Here is a 23,453-nt window from a genome sequence, read left to right as displayed (position 1 = left end):
CAAAACAACCTGTGAATGGGGTTTTGCTGTTGTTGTTTGATTCTTTTTTCCCCCTTCTTTCTTTAATTTAGAGGATTCGACAACTCTGTTTAAAATTTTGAACTTAGTAATTCCACGTTTCCTGAAAAGCATCAGTATACAGCACAACACCACATCTGCAAACGAGGGGAAGAGTATCTGCCAAACAGTGAGTGCTGTGGTTAGCGTTCACAAGGCAGCATGCTTTCAGCACCTGACAACTTTGTGCATTTCATTAGAAAATTAAAGCCTGTTGCATTAAATGATTAAGTAGATTAATTGATGTCCTCCCCAGTTGTTCAGTCACCTCCACATGAATGCATGGTAATAACGTCCTAGATCTGTTACGTCTCTGTGATGTGCAACTGATTCTTAGTTAATGCACTCTTGCTGTAATTGGTTTTTAATAGAGTGGATTAGAAGATTATCTTTAATTTAAACTGTATTTATAACAACAAAAAGAATCACATGAATTCTATGTTAATCAGTAGATTCTGAGAGTTAAATGATTTTCTAATAACGGTTCTTACAATTACTTGATGTCTTTAGGACCTCAGCTTTAATCAGGAATTTACCCATGATTTATTGTGGTGCAAAAACAAAATAGCAAGGAACAAAATATTTTACCAGTGGGGATTAGAAAAACAGACCATACAAATTTATTTCTAGTTATTATTTTCTTCCTGCTGGAATTTTCAGCCATTTTATCCTAGAAGTATTAGTTCAGGAACAGCTGGAGTAAATACAGAAGCTAGAGTCTCTTGTAGGAATTCAGAATGCTGGATCTAGCAGCAGTATGATCTCAGCAGCAATGTTTTGGTATGGGGACGGCAGAGTGAGAGAGTCATAGGTACTTGGGAGAACGTGGTGAGAAAAAGAACTGAAGATGATAATTCACTGGAGATGTCATGGATGCAGTGTAAATGGAAGGAATTGAAGCTTGAGCTCTTGGTCTGTTTGTTGCTTATAAAGAGTAAGGGAGTCTGGGGAAGGCTCCCTTACAGGCCTGAGGCAGAGCAGAACCTGGGTTGGATCGAGTTTTCGTGGCGAGTTTTCTCAAAGAGCATTTCCTCTGAGCTCAGCTTTAAACACACGCCTTGATTTTGCAAGCAGAAATGAGAACAAAGAAACAAACCCATTAAAATCAAGCATATTAGGCCAGATTTCACTGTTAGCAGTATTGGCATCTGCTACTGCGTTTATATCTGAAGTTGAAATCTTGGCCCTTAGCCTGTGAGCAGCAGTTTATGACCATTCTGGATACAGTTCAGAGCTATGCTAAGTGGTTCCATTTGAAAGACATTTTTCAATTACAGAAAAACAATTTTGGGAAAAGGTTCTGTTCAAAAGTACTTGTTGGAATTCCATTTATGCATCCTGGCGTGGTTGCTTCGGTTATGTTGCTAAAGCTCTTGTGAAACTAAACTAGCTCCCTAACAAGTCTATTAGTGCTGCGTAAGGAAAATCAGAGATGGATCTGAATCAAACCTTGGATGGATACGAGGGACTTGGAGAGAGTTTGTATAAGAAGATAGAGGCTGGTTTTTTCCTTTGTAGTTGCTGCGAACAAAACCTCAATCCTGAGCATCTCAAGCTTTGCAGAAAATCTAGAAGCAGGTTTGAACTTTGATTTAAAACAAATGTAATTAAATGAACCTACATGATCTCAAAGGTGGCACACCTGAAGGGTTGCTTACAGTGGGAAGAAAGAATAGACACTAAAAGTATTGTCTAATAGAAATCTCAGATTAATTTAATCATAATATGTCATATTTATAACAAAAGATCTCCCAATGTGGGGAACATAACCTAACCCCCAGTTTTCCTATACAGAAAATAAACTCCTGGAATTCTGCCCTAAGATCATTCTTCCTTATTTCCAGAGGAGAATGTTTGGAGGACTTCCATATAAATGAAGAAGACAGACAGAGGTTGCAGGTTCCTTGGCTGCGCCTGGGTGATAACTGCCCTACCGCACAGCCTGACTTTTCTTGGAGTGGGACCTGGGTCTGTGCTGTCCCAACCACATGGCACTGCAAGAGTAAGACTTGTGCTATGACACTAAAAAATGGGCACTGTAGTAGCTCTGGTTCCCTATAGGACTATCACAGTACAATATTAATAGGAAACTTTGTAATTAAGAATAATATAGGAAGAGTTTACAACAATGTTTAAAATTTGCATTGGACAGTGGAGTTTGTAAGTGATTCTCTGTGCAGTCATTTTTTTATCCTGTCAGAAAGGTGATATAGGAATCCCTGAGCTTGCCGAAGCGGTAGTATGCTGCTTTGAAAGCCAAATGCACAGGGCTTCTTTAGAAATCATCAAAAGAGCACAACTCACAACAAAAATAATTAAAAAACACAAACTAATGGACTGGCAGAGATGGAGATGTTTTAGCCTGATGCAGAGCTCCCTGCATGGAAAGGCAGGTGGGAAGCTGGAAACCGTGGCTTGCAGCAGGGCCGCTTTGATATGGGTGATCCTAAAAGAGTGAGGAGCCTGGAAAAAAGAACTGGGCTGATGCAGAAGCTGAGGGGGACATGGGAGAACCAAGAAAAATGCACAGAGAGCAGCACCTGCAGGTAGAGGTAGAGCTTCAGTACAAGAAGAAGGAGGGTTGTCAATGGAGGAGGAAAGGAGCTGTTAGAGCACAGCGCACATTTTCTAAGAAAGGGGAACACTGAGGTATTCACCGGGAGCTTTTGGGGGTAAACTGGAAGGAAACAGGAAGGCTGCAGAAAATCATGTAGTTAGATATGAAAGATATACGTGGGGATTTGTATTCAATTCTTCTAAGAGCATAAAAGCTAAAGTTACCTCCTATCACTGAGGGTTTGCCAGAATATAAAAAGAGAAGAAGTGGTGAGAAAAGTTAAGACAACAGTGGAAGACTGCAATCTTCCCTCTTTTGGAGACTGTGACAGCCTAAATATTAGCTGAAGCCATCCAGCAAATGAAACGTGGATGCCTCGACTTGTCAGGTCACTTTGGAAACCTAGAGTTAAACGAAAATGATTAAAACTACCTGTCCTTATGCAGTCCTAGGAAGGGGATGGATTGGATTTACGGAGTCTTATCTCCCTCGTTTTGGTGTGTATCTGGCTCTGTGAGCACAGGAGAGAGCACCTGACATCTCTGAACAGTCAGCAGGATTGCAGATGGCAAGCTCAAAGAACAAGCATATTTTCTATCTGAACCTGGTATGTGAGAGGCTACTTGGGTCTAACAGGATATTTTTGTTTTGGAAACTATTACATGTCAGGGACTTCGGGGCCGCCCCGCTCCTTTGTGTGCGTGCCTCACCCCGCCCGGGCCCACCGCGTCCTCCATTTTGTGACAGGAAGCGCGGGGCGCCATTTTCCTACCCCCTGTCCAGAGAAGGGCAATGAAGCTGGTGAGGGGCCTGGAGAACAAGTCCTACGAGGAGCGGCTGAAGGAGCTGGGCTTTTTCAGCCTGGAGAAAAGGAGGCTCAGGGGTGACCTTATTGCTCTCTACAGGTACCTTAAAGGAGGCTGTAGTGAGGTGGGGGTTGGCCTGTTCTCCCACATGCCTGGTGACAGGACGAGGGGGAATGGGCTAAAGTTGCGCCAGGGGAGTTTTAGGTTGGATCTTAGGGAGAACTTCTTTACCAAAAGGGTTGTTAGACATTGGAACAGGCTGCCCAGGGAAGTGGTGGAGTCACCATCTCTGGAAGTCTTTAAAATACATTTAGATGTAGAGCTTAGGGATATGGCTTAGTGGGGACTGTTAGCGTTAGGTCAGAGGTTGGAGTTGATGATCTTGAGGTCTCTTCCAACCTAGAAATTCTGTGATTCTGTGATTCTGTGACTTAGGCTTGAAAGAGCATTCAGGTTGCAGGGCTGAGTCAAACTCATTCAGACCTATGCTGGCTTCTCAGGCAGTGGATGAATAACCCATAAAGAATTATTTTATTTTATTTTTTGTCTGTGAATAAAGGCAGTAATGTACCCATCAGTCCAGGACAATAAATGAAGATCAATTCATATATTCCAGACTCCTAAAGGATGGGATGTGCCACAAAACAGTCAAAAGTGTTAACCCTGCTTAAAACCTTGGCAGGAAATGTCAGGAGTGGCATTCAAAGCACCATCAGTCTGCAGAACGTATGACTTACCCTACAGTGAGCTTTTCTGCTCTTTAACTATCACGTGGCTGTGGTGTTACAAGATGCTTTGCACATTCCTGATACTATAAGAACCATATTAACTTAGGATCCCTTTTCAACACTCCCCAGCCACGTCCCATTACCTTGCCATAGATTTTTATTGGATGCTATCCAGCGGTTCAGGAGTAGTGTCATAAATGCCTCCATGACATAGGACATTTGTTACACTCGACAGCAGCATTCATTACTGTAAGCAATAGCAGCCAGGCTGCATTTCCTTACAGTATTTAGCCGTCACTTGACGAGAGGTGAGAGCAGTTTGGCAGCAGCGGGAGTGGAGCAGCCCGAGGAGGTGACACGGTGCGTTATCTCCGATGGTTCAGCTGATGCCTTCGTCCACACGGAGCCTGGAGATCTGCTGTTGACTCACAGCAATAAACACTTTTGTTATTATTTATGATTTTTTTAATAATGTCTCAAGGCTCTGCTGGGCAAGCTGTAAGAGTCCCTGCCCCAGGCAGTGGAAGGAGATAAGCTGAACAAAGCGGTGTTATCGCTTACCATCGTGGACAGGGAGCTGAGGCATGGGATGATGTGTGCCGACAGGGAGCAAAGCTGTCACTGGAATGGATCTCCAGGCTTGTCCTGCCCCTGCTCAGTAACAAGTCTCTGGCTTCACTAATGCTCTTGCAGGGCGTTCATGGATTTGTAGGTGTTAAAGTTATTAGGTTCCTGCAGCAAATGTTCCTGGGCAATTGAAGTGCTAAAGGCTTGGGTTTTTGTTCCCTTCTTCTCCACAAATAGAAACCCTTGGGGCACCAGTACAGACACTTAGAAGCCAGGTAAACAACATCCAGCAGTGGTTTCTGCCAGCTTACCTAGCTCACGGCACCTGAGAGTATACACTTTGCATAGCACATGCTCAGCTCTTGGAGATGAGGCTCTGGAAACCTGTTAACTGTAGGGCCTCTGGAGCCAGGCCATACCATGTAATTAACTGGAGTTAGCATCGCAGAGACTGCAACAGCTCAGGGCAGTGCCCGGATCTGTGGGCTCAAAAATCTTCTTTGCCAGCTTTTTCATTTCTTATGTATGCAAAGTATAAAGCTAAGACAGGACACATTCAAAAAGGGCGATCCCAGAGTAGTTGCCAACCTGGACCTTGCTCATCCAGCTGCCCTGGGGAGAAGAGCGCAGCAGGAAGAGGAACATGGAGATGCTACCTGGGAAGCGAGTGCTGTAAGTACTTCAGGCCATTGATTGTCCTGGACTCCTTCTCTCTTGGTTTCTTCTCAATATTGGATCAAAGACGTTTTGCACTACAGAAAACTTACTGCCCACCAAGCTTGTCTGTTCTCTTAGCGTACCTATGGACAAAACAGCCCAGGTGTAAAGAGGTTTATTTTAAGCAGCCGGGTTTCACCTACGCCTGTCACTGAATAATCGTTACACCTACTACAGCTCCCCTCTCAAAAAAAAAAAGTCACAAAAGAAAGTTTAAGAAACTATATAAGCTTTGTCGAATGTAAAGAATTCCTTTTACAAAGACACCTCCATGGGCAAGTGAGCTCGCTAACCCCTGCCATAGATTTATGCCGGCAGCATTTCTTAGCATGGGACTCCAAGGGCATGAAAGTCAGGATTTCATAGCAGTGTGAGGCTAATGATTAAAGTATGTGTGATGGTAGTCACAGTAACAGTGCTGAACAAGGAAGCACCCGCCTTTCTCTTCGGTGCTCTGACAGCCTGGTATTAAAGACCTGCAAGTGTCAGAAGATGGAGGAAATCAGCGAGCCTCTTTGACAGATGTTACGGCACAGTGTTTGTGCTGTCAAGGCAGAGAATATGACAGACCTGAGAAATGACAGTAACAGGAATGTTTAGGAAAGGGAACAAGCCTAATAGAGATGCTGCTGTTGACAATAACATGCTTATGTTAAAAGTCAGCTCTTTGTTTGAGCTTTTACTTGGCAAAGAGATTATTGAGCCCGTTTTGCTACTTGTGCTTTTTGTTTTGTTTTCATACCCCTCCTGTGTGTCTGTCTGTTTTTACTATCATGGTAAAATACTATTTAGTTGTAATGTGGAAGAAAGATACTAGTCACTCTGTAAAGCTCTGTTTCACTTGAATTACTGTGATAGTGTAGGCAACGTCTGAAGGCTCCATTGTACCAGACACTGAGTGAAAGCCAGAAAAGATAGGATTAAAAATCACCATTTTTTTTTAATTCTGAAAAGTTCAGAAACAGATAAAATAAACCCACTTACGAGTTGGGAGAGCTGAAGTTTGAGAAGATTAAGGATGGCGTTGGAGCCACCTATCTGGCTACTTACATGTAAAAATGAAGTAACTTGTTCAGTCTCGTCATGGGGCTAGCTATGGAGTGAGAACCTACAGAGAACATTTTTTTCTACTCATCTCTTTCCAGTCGTTGTAGAAAATACCCAGACAGTTACAAAAGACTGGGCATGGAAGAGCCAGCAGGGAAACCCCAGGTGAAGCTGGAGGCTGGGACACAGCAGGAGCCAGGCTCGGCTCTCCTGGCAGTGCATTAACAGCACTTTTCGTGTAAGGAAGGAGCTCGCTTGACAGAAACCAGAATCCATGTACATTACATCATCCTCAAAGCTTGAAATTATAATGGTAACAACAAACTAGCTTTAAGGACAGAATGGAAGTGTCATCTTATTTGTTAGGACAGCCTGATGAGTGCTAGAAGCATTAGGAATCAGCAGTGTTTACCCAGAGCTTCTGCCCTGATCCAGGCTCATCAGGACACCAAACTTCTGTTTAAGGAGCACGTTCAGAGATAAAACACTTAAGCAGAACATGGTGAGGTGAAGCAAGATAAATAATATTGTTCCTCAAAAGTGCTTTTTCTCTGAAGTAGCAGCTTTCAGGACTCATGCTTGAATGAGTACTAGGAGTAATGCCTGCTCTAAGAGTAAGCTAAGTTTGGCTTCCAGGCCTGCAGAGCAATGGGCAAAACTTTTGTCTCATTCCACCTTCCTGGTGGACTTTATTTTCAGCAGTGATTATTGGTTGCAGTATAAGAGCTGGCTCTTGGGGTTGAAACTGTTGTGTAAAAAAAGGATGTGTTAATTACTGTTCGTTTCAGTAAGCCTGGACATACAGTGGAGACAAGTTCTTATCTCAGAGTTATTAGGTTTACAAAACACTGATGATACACATGATCTGCTTTGTTACTGAATGCTTCTTATATTATGGATTGTTGCCACCGCATGGTAGTTGCATGCATTTATTTATTAAGAATGGGGTTTACGTTGTTGTTGCCTACACAAACCTGACTTTCAGTGGTATTTAAGTGCCTTGGGATGCCTACAAGTGCCTCGTTCCATTCAGAAGCTCTGGTATACACAAGTCTGCCATCAGTGCAAATTAGGAGAATTTCTTTTTCAAATTCCAAGCGGGATTTAATCCCCCTGTGGCTCAGGTGTCTGACACGAGAAATTGAGAGTTGCTCCTAGTCGGTGCACAGTCACCTGCCATCGCTGTCTAAAAGCAGCAGGTGATTTCCTTTGAAAACGAGGATTTTCTCACTGAAAACTGCTCTTCTGGAGCCCAGGTGAATTAACTACTTGGTTTCTGCTATGGGATGGCAAGGGCAGATGAGATGAATCCCACCCTGTGTCAAAAAGCTATTATGTGTCTGGCCATTCCCTTCGAGTTAATGGAAGGGATGCTGCATATGCTGTCCAAGGGAAAAATGAGTCACCGTTCACATCCTGGTCTCCTCTTCCATAACACAAGCATATCTATCTTATCATTTGAGATTGAAAGGAGGATCAAAGAGGCTTTAACTGAACAGCTGCAGGCATCTGAAAATAGAGAGTGGGGAAAGGAGGAAGAATAGAATATTAATAAAAGGTTATCTTCTATTCTCTGAATGCCTTTAAAGTGGTGTTTCCATTAGTCGGAGCTATGTTCCTGCATGCGTGGAATTCTTCTTGTCCTTATACACTGCTCAACTTAACTGAATTCTTAAAAATGAGACATATATTGATGCCCAAAATACATACAGCTGCAGTCAAGTAGGAAGTTCAGAGGAAAGCATGTTTTTACGCCCAAATCTATATTCCGGGACCTCACTTGTAGCAGAAACTAGAATAAATTTCAATTTGTGGTGACAGCAGTTTTGCTGTGACTTAATTTTTCCAAGTTAACCCATCAGTAAATTTTATATTTTAAATGAAAATTTTTATTTAACGTAAGTGCAATGTTTTATTCTTCTCACACTCTCAGAACACCAAGAAACCAGCTAATGTATTGTGGAGATAATATTACATGCAATACAGTTGAGGATAGGCTGCTTCCAAGATTCCAGTTTAACAGAAGGGAAGAAGTTGCTCTTCAGAATCAGATATTAATGGGAACTTTACCTGTGTTCTGGAGCACTCACAATCATACGAAAAGTCCTTCAGAGAGTTCTTTGTAAGCAGAGCTTCAGCTTTACAACTTCTGCAGGCATCTTTATGGAGATTTATTCCTTCCTGAAGATCATCAGACTATACTGATCTGTACTCTTTTCCTCCATTGCCTTCTCTTCACGCAGCATTTTAAAAGTTGAGCTTTTTGTCATGTTCTTGCCCTGGGCAGCATAAGTACAAGCAGAGGAACAGCACTGCTGATGCCACAGCTCTGAGGTTTCTCCACCAACAATCCTGCAGAGGTTACTACTCTGCTGTGACGTTTCTTTTTTTTTTTTCCCCTCAAGGTAGATTCAGTTGGAGACATGTGCCCACATACAGATATTATAGGTAACACTGGAAGCTACACAAATGTGTTCCTATTGTATGCACAAAAATATTCTTCTTTGGGAGAAATTTTCAAGCAAAAACTCCAGTTCTGGGCAAAAGGTGGAGATTCTCTTTCCCTTTATTCTTAAAATATTACTTTTGATTATCTCTTGAACGTATTCAAGCATGCCTCACTTCCACATCCAAAAAGATTTTTACATCTTGAAGACTCTGCTCCTAAAGTTTCTGCTTTAAGACTTTCTATTTTGTTTCAAACCATTTTCCAAATCCCAAATGCCACCAAAAGGCCAAATAAAATCTAATATAAACAAGCTCAAGTCCAGCTGAAAGGTAGCTTTGCAGTAATGGTCTGGGTCTAGAAATCCTTATAAAAAAAGCTTTAAATTCTTTTATAGAAAGGATTTTCTTCTATCAGATAAATGCTTTCTTTGCTATAAGTAGCTTTCTGGTGATTTTTTGATTGAAAAGGGATTTGTTGAGTTCTGAGATCTGTTTAAGATCTGGAAATAATGCCCCTTCATCTAGGTCACATTTTCCTCACAGTAGGAAGTTGAGAGAAGTCCTCTTTGTCCATTGGCCAAACATCACTCCAGACCCTTATCTTCCAGGGGAAATGCACGGGGCCATATCCTGCCACACACTTACATTTCATCCAGGACAAATCTCTACACACGGGTTCTTAAAGATAATAACTGTACTTGTGTTAACGCACTGCATGGATAATTTGAGGTTTTCTGTGTTCCAGGGGATTCACCTTCCACCTGAGCAGTCTGCCTGAGAAACTTCTCTGCATTTACTTTTCTCTTACTACCTTCTTTAAATATTGGGTCTAGGAAACTTGCATGATATGCCCCCACGCAGTTGATAAAGCCGCCTTTCTCTTTGAAGGTCTAACCCTTAGTGTACTGCTAAAAGCCAAACAAAAGCAAATCTCTTCATTACAAGACCTCGTGCTATAGCTCACTACTGACATAATGAATCTGTTTGTGATGCCCTGATCCTACCATCGTTTAGGCACATGATTAAACTGATTTTGAGTGGCTTCACTTGCATAAGGTGAGTCACGAGTGTAAGTGCATTCTGAGATGAGCTAATTTTCCTTAATATAGTTTGCCAAATTTCTGTCTGTTTAAATACTTCTGAGGAAGGAAAAAAGTCATTACATTAGAGAATGACAAAAGGATTTTATTTTGGTAACAATATTTTAAAAGCCTATATCAGCAGATTGTTGGACTTTGCTCTTTCTCAGCCTGTCTTTCGGTCTCCATTATTGAGAATATTTAGTAAACGGCTGCAAGTGAATTACAGCCTGCTCAAGATTATTTTTCTATGTCCTCTTGCAGGAAAGATCTAAATAAACACAATGGGAAGGCAATGGGAGGAGGGGGTTGCCGTTATTTCCAAGAGGAGAATATTTAGGAGGATTTATTCACGTTTAAGAGTGGAGGACTTATAACAATGTCAAAAAAGTGCATTCCTAAGCAGAACGTAGTGTACACTTGGAAGATGAGAAATAATTGCTGTATTTGTTGAAAGCTGTTTATAGAACAAAAAAAAATGTAAAACATCTATCGTATGGTGAAATCGGTTGCTTGGTAAATAACATTCTGCATGGTGTGACAGTAATGAAGAATTTTATCTACAGCCACTGCAATCATAGTTTGCAGCATCTGTTAAGCATTTTATTTACTCTTATTTAGGCAAGCACGCTAACATTTGCATGAAGAATCTTGCGTTGTAGTGTTTGGAAACCTTCCCATCTGCCTTTCTCCTCCCCGCTTCCTCAAAATTAACGTTTTGTTTGATTTCTTACCAAGTAAAACTGTGGGCCAGACCATGAGCTGCTGTAAAGCAGCTTTGTGATTTCCTCCCATTTCCCAGGGGAGGATCCGAGCCCATCCAGTTGGAGTTTCTCTGCAGGATAAGTGATGCCAGCTCGGGATCTGGAGGTCAGAAAGCTGCTGTCATGCCGTGCAGTGCCCAGGCTGAGAAGCAAGTCACGTTGGCTGGGGATGCACCGAACCAGCTCTGTGTACCTGGGTGTAGGGGGCAGAAGCTCCAGGGGGCAGCCTGAGCACCTCTACGTGGTGCAGTGCTTAGACATGACTCTGGACCCAAGTCCTCTCCTGCTGCCATAATGCCCATAAATCATTTAACTATGGCCAGGCAGTGGTATCATGGCTAATTAAACTCATAATTACCTGTAGGCTTTTCCTCCCTGATCTATTTGCCGCCTTTGTTGTTGTGGTGGTTCTTGTTTTTTCTAATTATTCTTTGACTGCAGACTGCTCCAGGCAGGGGCTGGGGTATGTTGCTTTTTCCACGTAGCACAGAGGTGCCCTGTTGCCAGGAAAACCTCTGGCTTGGGTGATCGTCGTGTCGGTGCACGTGGCTGCAGCTCCAGTAACGACCAAAGGTCTTCAGGCAGAGGGAATATAATCCAAGAGGGCTGTGTGTCTGATTTATAGTATCATCCCAAGCAGAGATGCCTTTAAAAAACAGGAACAGGAGAGAAAATCTGTTTGGCACAATATGTTACATAAGAAATTAGTAGCCCTTGATGAGCATGGTTTCAGCAAAACTCTTCTCTGTATTGACTAACAATCATGTGCAAAAAATAAGCTGAATTACATTTTGCCTACTCTTGAATGGAGTTGAAAAGTTCTGAGTAATGACGCTGGTTGAACCATTAATGGAAGTCCTTAAAATATAAGTATTTTCTTGATACTTTCCACTTTGGGGCATCTTTCCTTAAAAAAACAACAACAACAACAAAAAAAACCCACACACACAAAAAAAAAAAAAAAAAAAACAACACAAAACCAAAACAGATGCTGCTCTATGTGCATAGGAGAAATCAATGGATGGGATCAATATTCCCTCCACAGGTAATAAATGCTGAGAAGCATTTCTGTCTATCTAAATTGATCCCAGAGAATTCTTTAAATTGGTTCTGATGTGTATAAAAATCATTTGCCTATTGATGAAAGCTTTTCTTCCTTTCTTTCTTTGATACGTTATTTCATCTCTGCCATCACTAATGGTCTCAGGCTTCCCTATGCAGTTATGATAAGCAGAATTTCTTAAATCCATGCAAGGTCATAATTTTAATGAAAAAAGAAATTACAGGACTTGTGTCTTTGAAGATGAATGCTTTGCTTATGGTTAGGCGGTGTGAGTATTTTTAAATTGGCAGAGTTACTACATCTGAATTATTTACAATGAAGCCTAAAATAATGGCTCTGCCTTTATTAGAAGCAGTTGCCCAAATCCAGCATCCCTTACTCCAGGTGTAAAAGCTGCAGCTGCAGACAGGTGAATTTTCTTTCTTTTCGCTTTCCTCATTCTGTTTTGTAGCTGACCAAGAGCTAATGTTATCTGATGAGTCTATGGAAAAAAAAAATATTCTGAGACAGAGAACAGTGCTAGTTATCAGAACGAGTGTCTGAGCCTAACATGCTACAGTAAGCTGTGGTGTTGGTGACTTTTGTTGCAGTTCTATTTTACATGTATTAACCACTAAGCTGCTAAAACCCTCTAGGAACATGCAGAACCTGTCTGCCAAAACAGGAATTTCCAGAGAATTTGGTCATTGGTTGTTAGGTGGTTTCTCAATTGGTTTGCCTGAAGAAAAGCTTAATGCTTCAAGGTACCTGTTGCTTGCCAATGGGCTCGCCAATGAGAGCTTTGGTTGCCTTCTGGACAGATGTGGAAGCGTGCACGTGGAGAACCACAGCAGGTGTCATGCGTACTGGGAGCCAGCCAGCAGGTTTTATCTGCTAACTGACCTCCAAAGACAGCTCAGCATCCAGCTGTTGGAGAAATGAGCTGCATGACAGCTCCCATGGTTGTGGCTTGCTTGTTTTCAGATGAAATCTTAAGGCATCTATTGGCCGCCAAAGCCTAACAGCTCTAACCTGGTCTGCTTGCTCCGCTTTGCCAGTCCAAGGATGGCCTTGCTTCCAGCTGTTTGAACACATAAACCAGGGGAACACTGCTTAACCTTGTCTTGGCAAGGTTTCACTCAAAATTAATTTTACAAAGAAGACGGTAATCACGGCTGTGATTTCCATTAGGATCTTATGGAATATAAATTGTCAAGCTGTCGTTGGACAAGCAGAGGTCTTCCTACCTCCACCCTAGGTAATTTGGTTCTATCAACCCAGCAAATTAATCTTGTCTGGTTTTGTGGTCTGAAAAAACACAGTCACAAATTAAATTCAGTTGCTTCAACACACCAGCCCTATTTTACGTTTAGCCCCCACTTCAAATTAGGAGATGGATTTCTTATTGTGTTTACATGTGAGGCTCTGGTACTGACATGGCACCAGAGGTATGCAAAGTTCCTCACAGATGAGAAAAAGTGTGCTGCTTGTTACATGTAACATAACTGAGCCTCAGGCAGTGCAGTAACTTTGATTTAAGCTCACATGTTAGGTCAATGTGGAGACTCCAGCAAAATTACTTCTGTTGTTGGTGGTTTTTTTTTGTGTTTTTTTTCAGATTCTTGCTTTTTGTACTTAAGGGCTACGGCCTTTCTTTGTTCCATAATTTGATGTACATTTGGAAAAATTGGTTGGGCCAGATGTCCATACAAGATAAATTCATCGTAATTACCCTGTTTCCCACAGCAGGATATGTGTGATTGCAGTAACCACATCATTTGAGGTACTAATTGATTTTAGGTTCAGTTCTGGTCTCAAAACAGCATCGGGATACATCTTTAATATCAGAAATTCTTTTCTAAAAGGGCACGGGTGATTTTTACTGTTGTTATAAGGTACGAGTATATTTCCGGCCCAAACAGCAGAACTGCATTAGCAATTAATCAATGCCTCCAACAAAGGCCATTGCCAGGCTGGAAGCAGCAGCGTGGTGAGGCGGCTCGTGGGAGACTGGGAACAGAGGCTGTTCTCTGTAGGATGCTGGGGCTGGAAACCTGCAGCCGTACCTCACTGAAATGCTAAGAAAATAAAGAGGAGCTGAAAGGCATGGGTCACTCAGAGGGAGTTCAGTCATGTCCCAGAAGAAATGGGACTGTTACAAGACATACATTTTAGCATACAGGTTTTTTTTTTTAAAGGTAAGTCATCCCTCTTAGTGATTGCTTGCACAGAAGTTGTTCATCCCTCTCATTGCTTTTGCTGCCATTCTCTCTACCTTTCCTAACTCACTGCATCCTTTTTGAAGCAAATGACCAGATGGTCAGAGCTTATGTTATTCTAAGGATGTAATAGGGGTACATCAGAAAAATTAGTGCCTACGTTCTAGCAATGGGCAACAGCAAATTAGCTGTAATTAGTACAGAGGCTGCTACTGTAGTGTCTCTTTGGCGTGGAGATGTGCTTTGTCATCACTCCTGTCTGCCAGTTTGAGGAAGAAGTAAGAGCTCAGGATGGGCGTGGGGCCAGCCAGAGCCAAGCTTTGTTTTTTCTCCCTGGGTTGCCCATCTGGGGCAGCTTCTTGTGAGTTTGAGGTCTTGAGACATTGAAACCTTGTGACTTTGAGGTCTGGAGACATTGAAAACTTGTGAGTTTGAGGTCTTTCAAACCTTGAGTTTGAGATCTAAAGGCTGTGAGATCTCGAGGTCTCATTCTTCGGAGCTTTGCGTCTACTAACCAGAAACTGCTCATTTCAGTATAATTCGGCATAATTGCTGAGTTCAGTGAATTTGCCCAGACCTGCCCCACCTGACAATTCGTCCTAAGGTGTATGAAGAAAAAAATAGCTCCAGGCTTTTGTCTGCCTCTGAGTGTTATATCAAAGTGCCTTTGTTGGCGCGTGAGTGTCCTTCATAAAAACAGGGCTTTGCATGACAATTATGTAATAGGTTTTGTTTGGCTTCCTAATTGGAGAACATTTTGAAAGAGCAATAAAACACAATTTGTTCCCTCTTTCCAAAAAAGAAACATCTCCTTTTGGAAGGAAGGAGGGAGTAAATTTACATTATAATGAGCAAATTGTTACGAGCGCGTAGATCAGCGTTGACATAAAGGGTGACAGAAATGAGATGTTCTCATTTTGCGCCGTCCCCTCCCCTCTCTCTTCCCCTCTCGCACGCATTGCCTTGTGCATCCTTCTGCTACAGAGAGCAGGGAAGTCGCTGTGCTCGTAGTCGGCAGCCGTAGCACGTCGTGGCGTGGCTGGCACTAACTGTGCGTGAAATGACTCAATCCTCACCAGGGCTGCCCCAAAAACCTCAACCCTTTCTCCGGCGCGGGGAGGCACAAGCGGTTTGCTGGTGCACCTTGTGCAGCTACTGTCCCTCTCTGTTTTTAACGAGCGCGTTCGTTACGGGTCTGAAGAAGCTGAAAGTGACATTAACCCCCTGCCCAGCTGTTGCAGTGTCAGGGCTCCAGGCAAAATGGCATTTATTTGGCTCCTGGAGAAGTCATCCCAGCGACTGCCTGGAGAGTCTGGCTGCAAGTGAAATCCATATGCAATGCTTCTGTCAGCAAAGACTTGCTGGAAGAGAGTTTATAATAAATATTCACATCTGCTGCTTTGGACACTCCAATCCATCCTACAGATCTTTGCTGTGTCAGGCTTTGTTCTAGACGAAGAAGCCGGGTAGTTATAAAGGTTTGCAAATAGGGCATATTTATCATGGTTAGCTCTACTTTCTAGTTGCCTTTCTCACACGGATATCCATGGCCACGCTAAGCGTAACGCGTGATTAAGTATCCTCAGCGCATTTGTAAGCTGGGTTAGACTCTGCCTTTGCTTTCATAAATGGTGAAACAGCATTTGTTTACTTCACGGGTGGAGCCAGTGGGTCTTGAAGATTGTTGTTAAGAGTTAGTTTGGATGGAAGGACAGACAAGATATTCCCGGGATAAATTGTACATCATGTAGTCATGCCCAAGCCCCTATGGCTTGCACATGGTGAAAACTGTGAGGACTTCTGATGGATAATATGTTCCCATTGGCCTCTTGGCAAATAACTAAAAAACTTGGTTGACTAAAAATGGCCCAAATCTCTCCCATTTTTTCATAATCTTCCCCAAAATGATGGCCTTAGTGTCTGATTGACTTTGTCAGTGTCAATATTAATTATTCGTCTGCTGGTGATGTCTTTGCTTTCGGAGAGAAAATACTGATACATAAAAAGAGCTGTAATCATTTGGAGGGTATATTGAACTTGCTCCTAATAGAAAAAGGTGTTTGCCCAAGATCATGACTGGAATGCAAGGCTCTCTTTGTTGGGAGGACCACATCTGCTCTGAAATGAATGTATTGATCTTTTCTCTTTTTTTCTTTTTTTCTGTACGTGAAACTCATGACTATTATAGTTAATTTCTGAAAGGAGAGAGTGTGTGTCTGGTGGCTGGATAAATAAAAGTGCTTCAAACGTATCGCTTACCAGCTGTTACCTGTGCTGTTATTTAAGCAGAAAGACAATCAACTTATAAACACTTTCTGCCTCATTGAGGGCGATGAAAACCGAGTCCATTTGGTTCGTAAATAAGCACATGGAAGCTGAGAACTCTTTAAAACCTTTTCCAATTTTTTATTTTCTACCATTGGACCTCGTTCTATCCAAATTTAATTTGGGTTGGCTTTTCCATGAGGCTCTCAGGGAGCAAGGCACTCGGTTCAGCTAGATGCCTGACCTCCCTGCAACCTGGCTGAAAACCTGCCCTTTCCTTCATTGCAGTGCTGTACAAGAAAAGCAACGTAACAGCGTGGTCTGATTCTGACACCTCCAGCTATCAGCAGAGCATCTGGTGCTCAGCCTGCATGTCGGAATCTGGCCCTAAATAATTGCATCCAAATGCAGGTAGAATAGCTGTGCGCCTAATGAGCAGCGTGCCCGGGTCTCCAGATTCACTTAATCACTCCGAAACCCAATCTCATTACCATTGATCTATCCAACTTTCCCATCATTTATCTCCGAAAACAGGAGCACGCAGAACGTGGCTCGTCTTTAAAGTGGCGAGCCCCAAACTTCCAGCACCACTCTCTCCCTGCTGCCTTCGCAAACCTGGGTAACTTTGCTCTGAATTTCAGGTCGCACCGTGGCCGTGGCGAGCGGCGATGGATCCGTGAAGGTGCTGTACCTGGAGCTGGGGCAGCTCTCCAGCCTGCGGGGCCACGGCGAGGAGGAAGTGCACAGCGTTGCCTTCGATCACAAGGCAAGGAGGCTGCTTTCGGGGGGTGCCGACGGTACGCTTTGCCTCTGGACCTGAGGACCAGCGCGCTGTTTTCACGTAACCTTAACCTCAAGGATTTACAGGGGGAAAAATGATTTGAGAGCGTGGCAGAGAGGGCTTAGTGAAGTGTTTCCGTAGTTAATGTTTTCAGGGAGCATAATTGCCCGAGAGGAGTATTATTCTGCATTTTATCCGAATAAAATCCCTGGTTTCTCCCTCTTTACTCTGCCTGTTTTTCACAACATCCAGCAGCTCCCGTTTGGTTGCTCCTGCAGAAATAGCTTTACAATGACGCCTAATGACAGAGCAGCCGAATTGCAAGGAGATCGATTTTGAGCGGAGCACCGCCAGAGCCACCAGCGCTCGGCTCCCCGTTTCCAATTGCAGCCTGCGGGAAGACGTGAAGTTTGAATAATGCAGCAAGGTGGGATTTTTGATGCAGCAACCTCTCCGGCCTCCGCCGGGGCAGGAAGGAGGCCAAATTGGGGAGCGTGGCGCTGACGGCAGCGGGGCCACCCGCGGACAGACCGCGGGGCGCGGGGGCTGCGCGCAGCACAGCCTGAGCGCTCCGCAGCTGGATTAGCATTGGTTTTTCCCCATTCCCTCTTTTTTATTATTTTTTTTTCCCACTGAAAAAAAAAAAAAGAGAGAGAAAAAAAATTAATTATTATTATTAATAATAATAATAATAAGGGACGCGGTGCGGCCATGCCCGTCCCTCCGGCTGGGGAGTCCCCGCAGGGGAGCGGGGCCCGCCGGCCGCGGGGCTCCTCCGCCCTCCCCCTGCCTGCCTACTGCCTAACCAGCCCCCTCCCCGCTCTTCTCCCCCCTCCTTCCCCCGCTGTGGCAAATCCTGAACCGCAAGAGATCCGCTGGGCATAGGGAGGGGATATATATATTTTTTTCTCTCTCCCCCCCCCCCTCCCGCCGCCCCCCCTCCACTCAAGACCTGAGGAAATCCAGCCCAAGTTCGCCGCGATGACTGTGCTGCTGGCATCGGGGTTTCTCCGCGGCATCCCTGCCTCTGGACCGCCTCGCCGCTGCTCGCTTTGAATCCTGAACACTGGGTTAAAGCTTAATTCTCATGTCGTGGTTGCTGGGCTGCTGCTTTCCTGTGTTTGGCGATGGGAGGTGGAGGAAAAGGGATTGTCCGTGAGTCAACACTGAAAATGTGATTAGGAGGAACTGCTTTCACTAATCTGTGTCTAACCTTTTAGTCCATGTTGGCCTGTGACCCCTTTCAGCTTTCAGATCGAGCCTGATTAGGTAAGTGTAAATTATTCACTCGGGGCGAGGGAAGGTGGATGGAAACCTTTTACTCAGAGACTTACCTACGATCCTGGCCTCTCTCGTGATGAGAAATGATGAGAAAGTTCAGCTGTAAACTAATTCTGAGCAAAGCAGCATTTGTTTACTTGTTGAAATCTGTCCGTACGAGGCGTCTGCAGTCTGTCTGATTTCCAGGATCGCCGCTGAGCTGAGTGTCTGTGAGTTGCTGTGGGACGTCTCAGATGACTACAGGCTGTAGCAAAATATAGCGGTCTTATTTATGATCTTCAGAGAACTTTTTTTTTTTTTTTGATTCGGAGAGCTTCCTCATCGCACTTCAGCACATTGCCCTGATTGTTTCACAATTCTTCAGACATTAATTACTTCATTTGCTCCTGCTTTTTGATTTTTTTTTTCCCCCTAAACACCCACCAATCTGCAATATTGCAAGCTACCTGTAGCATTTAGGTGGGCAAGATTCCCTGCTCTGGCGATGGGTAAAGCAGCTGCAGCTGCATGAATCGCCTGATTCCCAAACAACACGTTACGACAGATATTGCTGATAGTTGTAAGAGGCTGCATAGCCCTTGTGATGGGAAAGGAGCTAGTCCTTCAATTAAGAAGATGTCTTTTGAATTTGATAAAGCTTGTGTAATATCCGGTGTCTCCCTCTGTTGTGGCTTTGGAAAAACTGCTTTGTCAACAGGATCCCTTAGCTGCTTCTCTAGGATTAAAGCCTTCTCCTGCTGCTGCTGCTTTTTTTCTTCATTTAAGGAGAACTAATTGCTGAAAATCTGCAGTCCACCAAAAATCCCAATACAGAAAAAATGCTTCCCTGGGGGGTGGAGGGGGAGGACGTGTTCTCCTGTGTGTGCAGGCTAATGCATGTTTGGGCATGGTGTGTGTGTCTGCACACTGAGATGGGAGGACGAGAAGCAGTGCCACACACATCCAAACAAGCCGTTTCTGGTGAGTGCCAGAAACTCCCTCCATCACCCTCTCTCCCCATAAGGCTCACATCTCATCGAAAAGTTTCCTGTAGTACTTCACCTGGTCCTCAGATAGGTCAGGAACCATGCTCCTGCTGGCGCTGTGCTGGCTGCTGGCCGGTGGGTAGGAAGGACGGCGCGCTGGTGGCAGTGATGTGGCACCGCGGGCAGCCAATCGCACACCCAAGGCACAGGCACCGAGCCTGCTCCTGGCGCTGGTTCTCCCGGGGGTGATGCAAAGCTTCTCCCTCCCTGGGTCGCTTCATGGCTCTGCCACTCGAGCCAAGCTCTCCAAAAGTCTGGCCGTGCTGCATCGATCCCCAAGTTTTCCAAAGGCTCCAGCCCAAGCAGACAGACACATTTCAGCATCTTCATGCGCTACGCAGGCATTTAACATCATCCTGCTCTCAGCATTTCTCCCTGGGAATTCCTAAAATGCTGAATAATGGGGAAGGTGGATTACATCGTGCTTTCTGTTGGGATTATATGGACCTGCCGCAGGCTGGGTGATGTTGGTAGCCCAGCTAGCCTCCTCATAGCACAGAGGGACAGTGGCTACAGCAAGAGGTTAAAACCATGCTTAAACTTGGGTTCAGATCCCTCGAAACTGCAGTTTCAGGCAGGTACTTTAACTTCTGGTGCAGCAGAAAACTCAACTGCATGAATTAGGAAAATAAAAATCAGGTGATTCCCCTGAGCCACCGTTTGTATAGGGGTATTTTGTGGGCATATGCTTATACGTGTGGCTAATTGATGTATTTCATGTGCTTTAGTCTCATTACAAATAATTGAGGAGAGGCTTATTTCAAATGAAACAGAGATAGGTATCTGCATGGTTTTGTAAGCAGTGATTTATTTTTTGGTGGTGGTTGAAAGAATGGCTTTTAGTAGTCAATATTCCTTAGTATTTTGAGTTTGTTCTCACTTAAAAATATTTGTTTTCAGACCACCACACTGTTCTCCTTATGGAAGCAGCTGTTTCTCTCTGGCATTGAGACCCCATGGAGAAGCCGAGGAGGGGGATGGCTCTACATATCCATGAAGCCTGGATACTTCTGTTGGTAATCCCTGGTTTGGTGACTCCAGCTGCCATCAATCATGAAGACTACCCTGCCGACGAAGGGGATCAGACCTCCAGTAATGACAACCTGATCTTTGATGACTACCGAGGGAAGGGCTGCGTGGATGACAGTGGCTTTGTGTACAAACTGGGAGAACGTTTTTTTCCGGGACATTCCAACTGTCCCTGTGTCTGTACTGAGGATGGACCTGTTTGTGATCAACCAGAATGCCCTAAAATCCACCCAAAGTGTACAAAAGTGGAACACAATGGATGCTGTCCAGAATGCAAAGAAGTGAAAAACTTTTGTGAATATCATGGAAAAAATTACAAAATCTTGGAGGAATTTAAGGTATGAAACACTTACTTCAGGATTTAATATTAGTATGATACAGGACTTGTTGGGGACTCTCAAAGGCACTCAGTATTTGCTTATTGCTGTTAATCAGAGATAAAAAGCAAAGGTCTTTTTAGCTGTGATGTAGCTCAGGCTGATGTGAAAGCTGCCACCTCCAGCCTCACGTGAACTTGGTGAGGGCCAGCAATGAGTGGAAAGTCCCAGAGCAAAATGCCAGCCTTCCAAAGTGGCTCCTCAGCTTCCCTCTTTGCTCATAGAATGAACCAAGTTGAACCGCTGGTGGTATCTGTAAAAATGGTGGTAAACCAAAATGCTGGGTGCTTTTTAGGAACCCCTTTTCCAATTTGGATAACAAAAAATGATGGCATGGTACTGAGAGTTGTGATTCATAACTATATGAGAATGCAAGTAAATAGGTTGCAGCTGTATTTAATATTTGCCTTGCAGCTGTAGTAAAGCTATCTAGAATGGCAGAAGATGAATTTCTAGGCAGATGACCATCAGGTAGAGAGAAGCTGAGATTTAATTACAGTAGCAGAGTGCCTATTAGGAAAGTTGTGAAGAAATCCTTCTGGAATGTATCTTAAAAATAAGACTAGATTTTCAAAAGCCATCACCATTTACACAACCTACATCTCTCACTCTAGTAAGTCTGATTACATGTTTTCAATTCTGCTAAGGAAAACAGGATTTCACAATGAAGTACAGGGTGCGGAAAGGCAATAGGTACACACGAGTTTGTGCTCCCAGGTCACGTGGCTTTAAAATTCATACCTCCTTAATTAAAAACAGCCTATAACTCTTCATGGCTGTATGCCCAATCTCATTATACACTTGCAAATTTATTTTCTTTTCTGACAATGAAAATACTTCCATATAGGTCTTAATGCTTCACTAATTCTCATAACATAGATTACAAATCCCTTTAAACCAGATATTTTTTTTCTTTTTCAGTGAAGGTAGTGTTTGTTTCCTTTCTTCTATTATATATGGTTTGTGTTCATCTTTTTCTGCCTGTCTGCAGCTGGAATCACTCAGTATGATCAAGACAGTCTAGAGTCTTAGGCACAAAACAAATAGATGAGGGCTGTATCCTCAAGGGCCATCCAGCTCAACCTGTTCTCTGTTTTGCAGAGGAACATGAAGATGCCGATCTTGTGAACTGCCCGAATCACAGGTTCTTATTGCCCTATGAAGGCCAGCCCAGCTTCACCCCACAAATATCATGCTCGAGTTGTCTTGATTTGTTAGTGGGGAAGTGTCCCACACCTGGGCGTAATTCTGGCATGTGGTCAGGTCCTTACATGAAAGCTATCATGAGTTGTTCTGGTGAGATTTTAGGAAAGCACTGGGAGAACAATGAGATGGATCTTTCCGTTAAAGTATCTCTACCATGTGAAGAAAAGTACAGAAGTATTATGTTTTCTGAAAGAAATAATCCCGCTTGTTAATGGATTAAAGGGCAGAGAAACAGAATTTAGGGGAGAAAGGCTATTAAGGAGAGTTAGAGCTATCTGATTCAGAGTTTGTTGCGTTCAGCAACTGCAGGGTGTTGTGTGGAAAGCAAAGCTCCAGTGTCCCCAGAAAAAGGCACAGTAGATGGGGTCACAGCATTCTCACATGTGGTAGCCTTCATGTAGAACTCACGTGAGATCCTTCATATTTAACTGACTTCACAGTCGAGCTTTTGAGCTGGACCCGTGTTTTACAGAGCTTGTTACCTTGTGCAACAGGGCAGAAACCGATCTTTTGGAAATCTATGTGTTTACCTAGAACAAACATTGAAACTCTTTTCCTCCTAGAGATTCAGGCATTAGAAAATTGCTGTGCATTTCCAGGGGTGTTTTGGAAAAAAAAAAAAAAAAAAGTGGTACCCATGAACTCTGAGTTTATAAATGCTCTAGGAAAGGAAGAACTTCCAAGATTCAGGAAATTGCAGCTATAAAGCCAAACCTTGACTTCATTGAAGCATCTGGGGATTTTGCTGTTTGCTTCAGCGGAACATAGATAATAGAATCCCACAATCATTCAGGTTGGAAAAGCCCTCCTCTTCTCCAGACCAAACACCCCCAGCTCCCTCAGCCTCTCCTCACAGGACTTGTGCTCCTGGCCCTTCACCAGCTTTGTTGTCCTTCTCTGGACATGCTCCAGGGCCTTGATGTCCTGGTACTGAGGGGTCCAAAACTGAACACAGCCCTCAAGGTACAGCCTCACCAGAGCCAAGTACCTGAGCTTTTACCTGCCATCTGTACAGAAGAAATCCAAGGAGATACATAGGTTTTATAGGCTCTGAGCGCTGCTCTTCTCTCACCCTGTTGGACTCATAAGGTCTGCAGGCTTCTCTAGCCCATGCCACACACACAGAGCTCTGGCTTTGCCAAAGAAGAGAGGCTTTCCCAGTCATTCCGACTCAAAAACAGACCTCTTCCAGTGGAGACAGAGTCACTATTTTTTGTGGGCTTGTAACCCTTTCACCTACAATTTGTTTTCGCTAATATGTAGGTTTTGAATCATCATCTGTAGAAGTGCTCTTCATTGCTTAGCTACAGCTGAAATTAACTTTCATTTAAAAACCTTTTGCAAGTGTGTGTCTGTGTGTGTGTGCATACAAACATCCATACTTGTGCTGTTAATGCTGCCAGGACTGACTCATCGTATGGAAATTTCAGCTGCCTGATCTTTGCACAAATTAGGGTT

At 43.6% G+C, this 23,453-nt stretch overlaps 2 protein-coding genes across 9 annotated transcripts in view; both read left to right on the top strand.

Annotated features, from left to right (window-relative positions):
- Positions 1-17,301, top strand: part of SPAG16 (sperm associated antigen 16) — a 393,156-nt gene extending 375,855 nt beyond the window's left edge. For all 5 annotated transcript variants that reach the window (XM_068686339.1, XM_068686338.1, XM_068686337.1 and 2 more), the window contains one exon: positions 16,938-17,301. In XM_068686339.1, the coding sequence (XP_068542440.1) occupies positions 16,938-17,116 (179 nt within the window). In that variant the 3' untranslated portion in view covers positions 17,117-17,301. The remainder of the gene's footprint in view (positions 1-16,937) is intronic.
- An 888-nt stretch (positions 17,302-18,189) lies between these two features.
- VWC2L (von Willebrand factor C domain containing 2 like) overlaps positions 18,190-23,453 on the top strand; it is a 38,607-nt gene continuing 33,343 nt past the window's right edge. For 3 of the 4 annotated variants that reach the window (XM_068686345.1, XM_068686344.1, XM_068686343.1), the window contains exon 1: positions 18,190-20,750. In XM_068686345.1, the coding sequence (XP_068542446.1) occupies positions 20,340-20,750 (411 nt within the window). In that variant the 5' untranslated portion in view covers positions 18,190-20,339. The remainder of the gene's footprint in view (positions 20,751-23,453) is intronic. The other variant, XM_068686342.1, reaches the window with a different exon arrangement.

This window comes from Anas acuta, chromosome 6 (assembly GCF_963932015.1).
Source record: "Anas acuta chromosome 6, bAnaAcu1.1, whole genome shotgun sequence".
Taxonomy (NCBI): domain Eukaryota; kingdom Metazoa; phylum Chordata; class Aves; order Anseriformes; family Anatidae; genus Anas; species Anas acuta.
The sequence above is the reverse complement of the archived record's forward strand: the minus strand, read 5'-3'. Positions and strand labels throughout refer to the sequence as shown.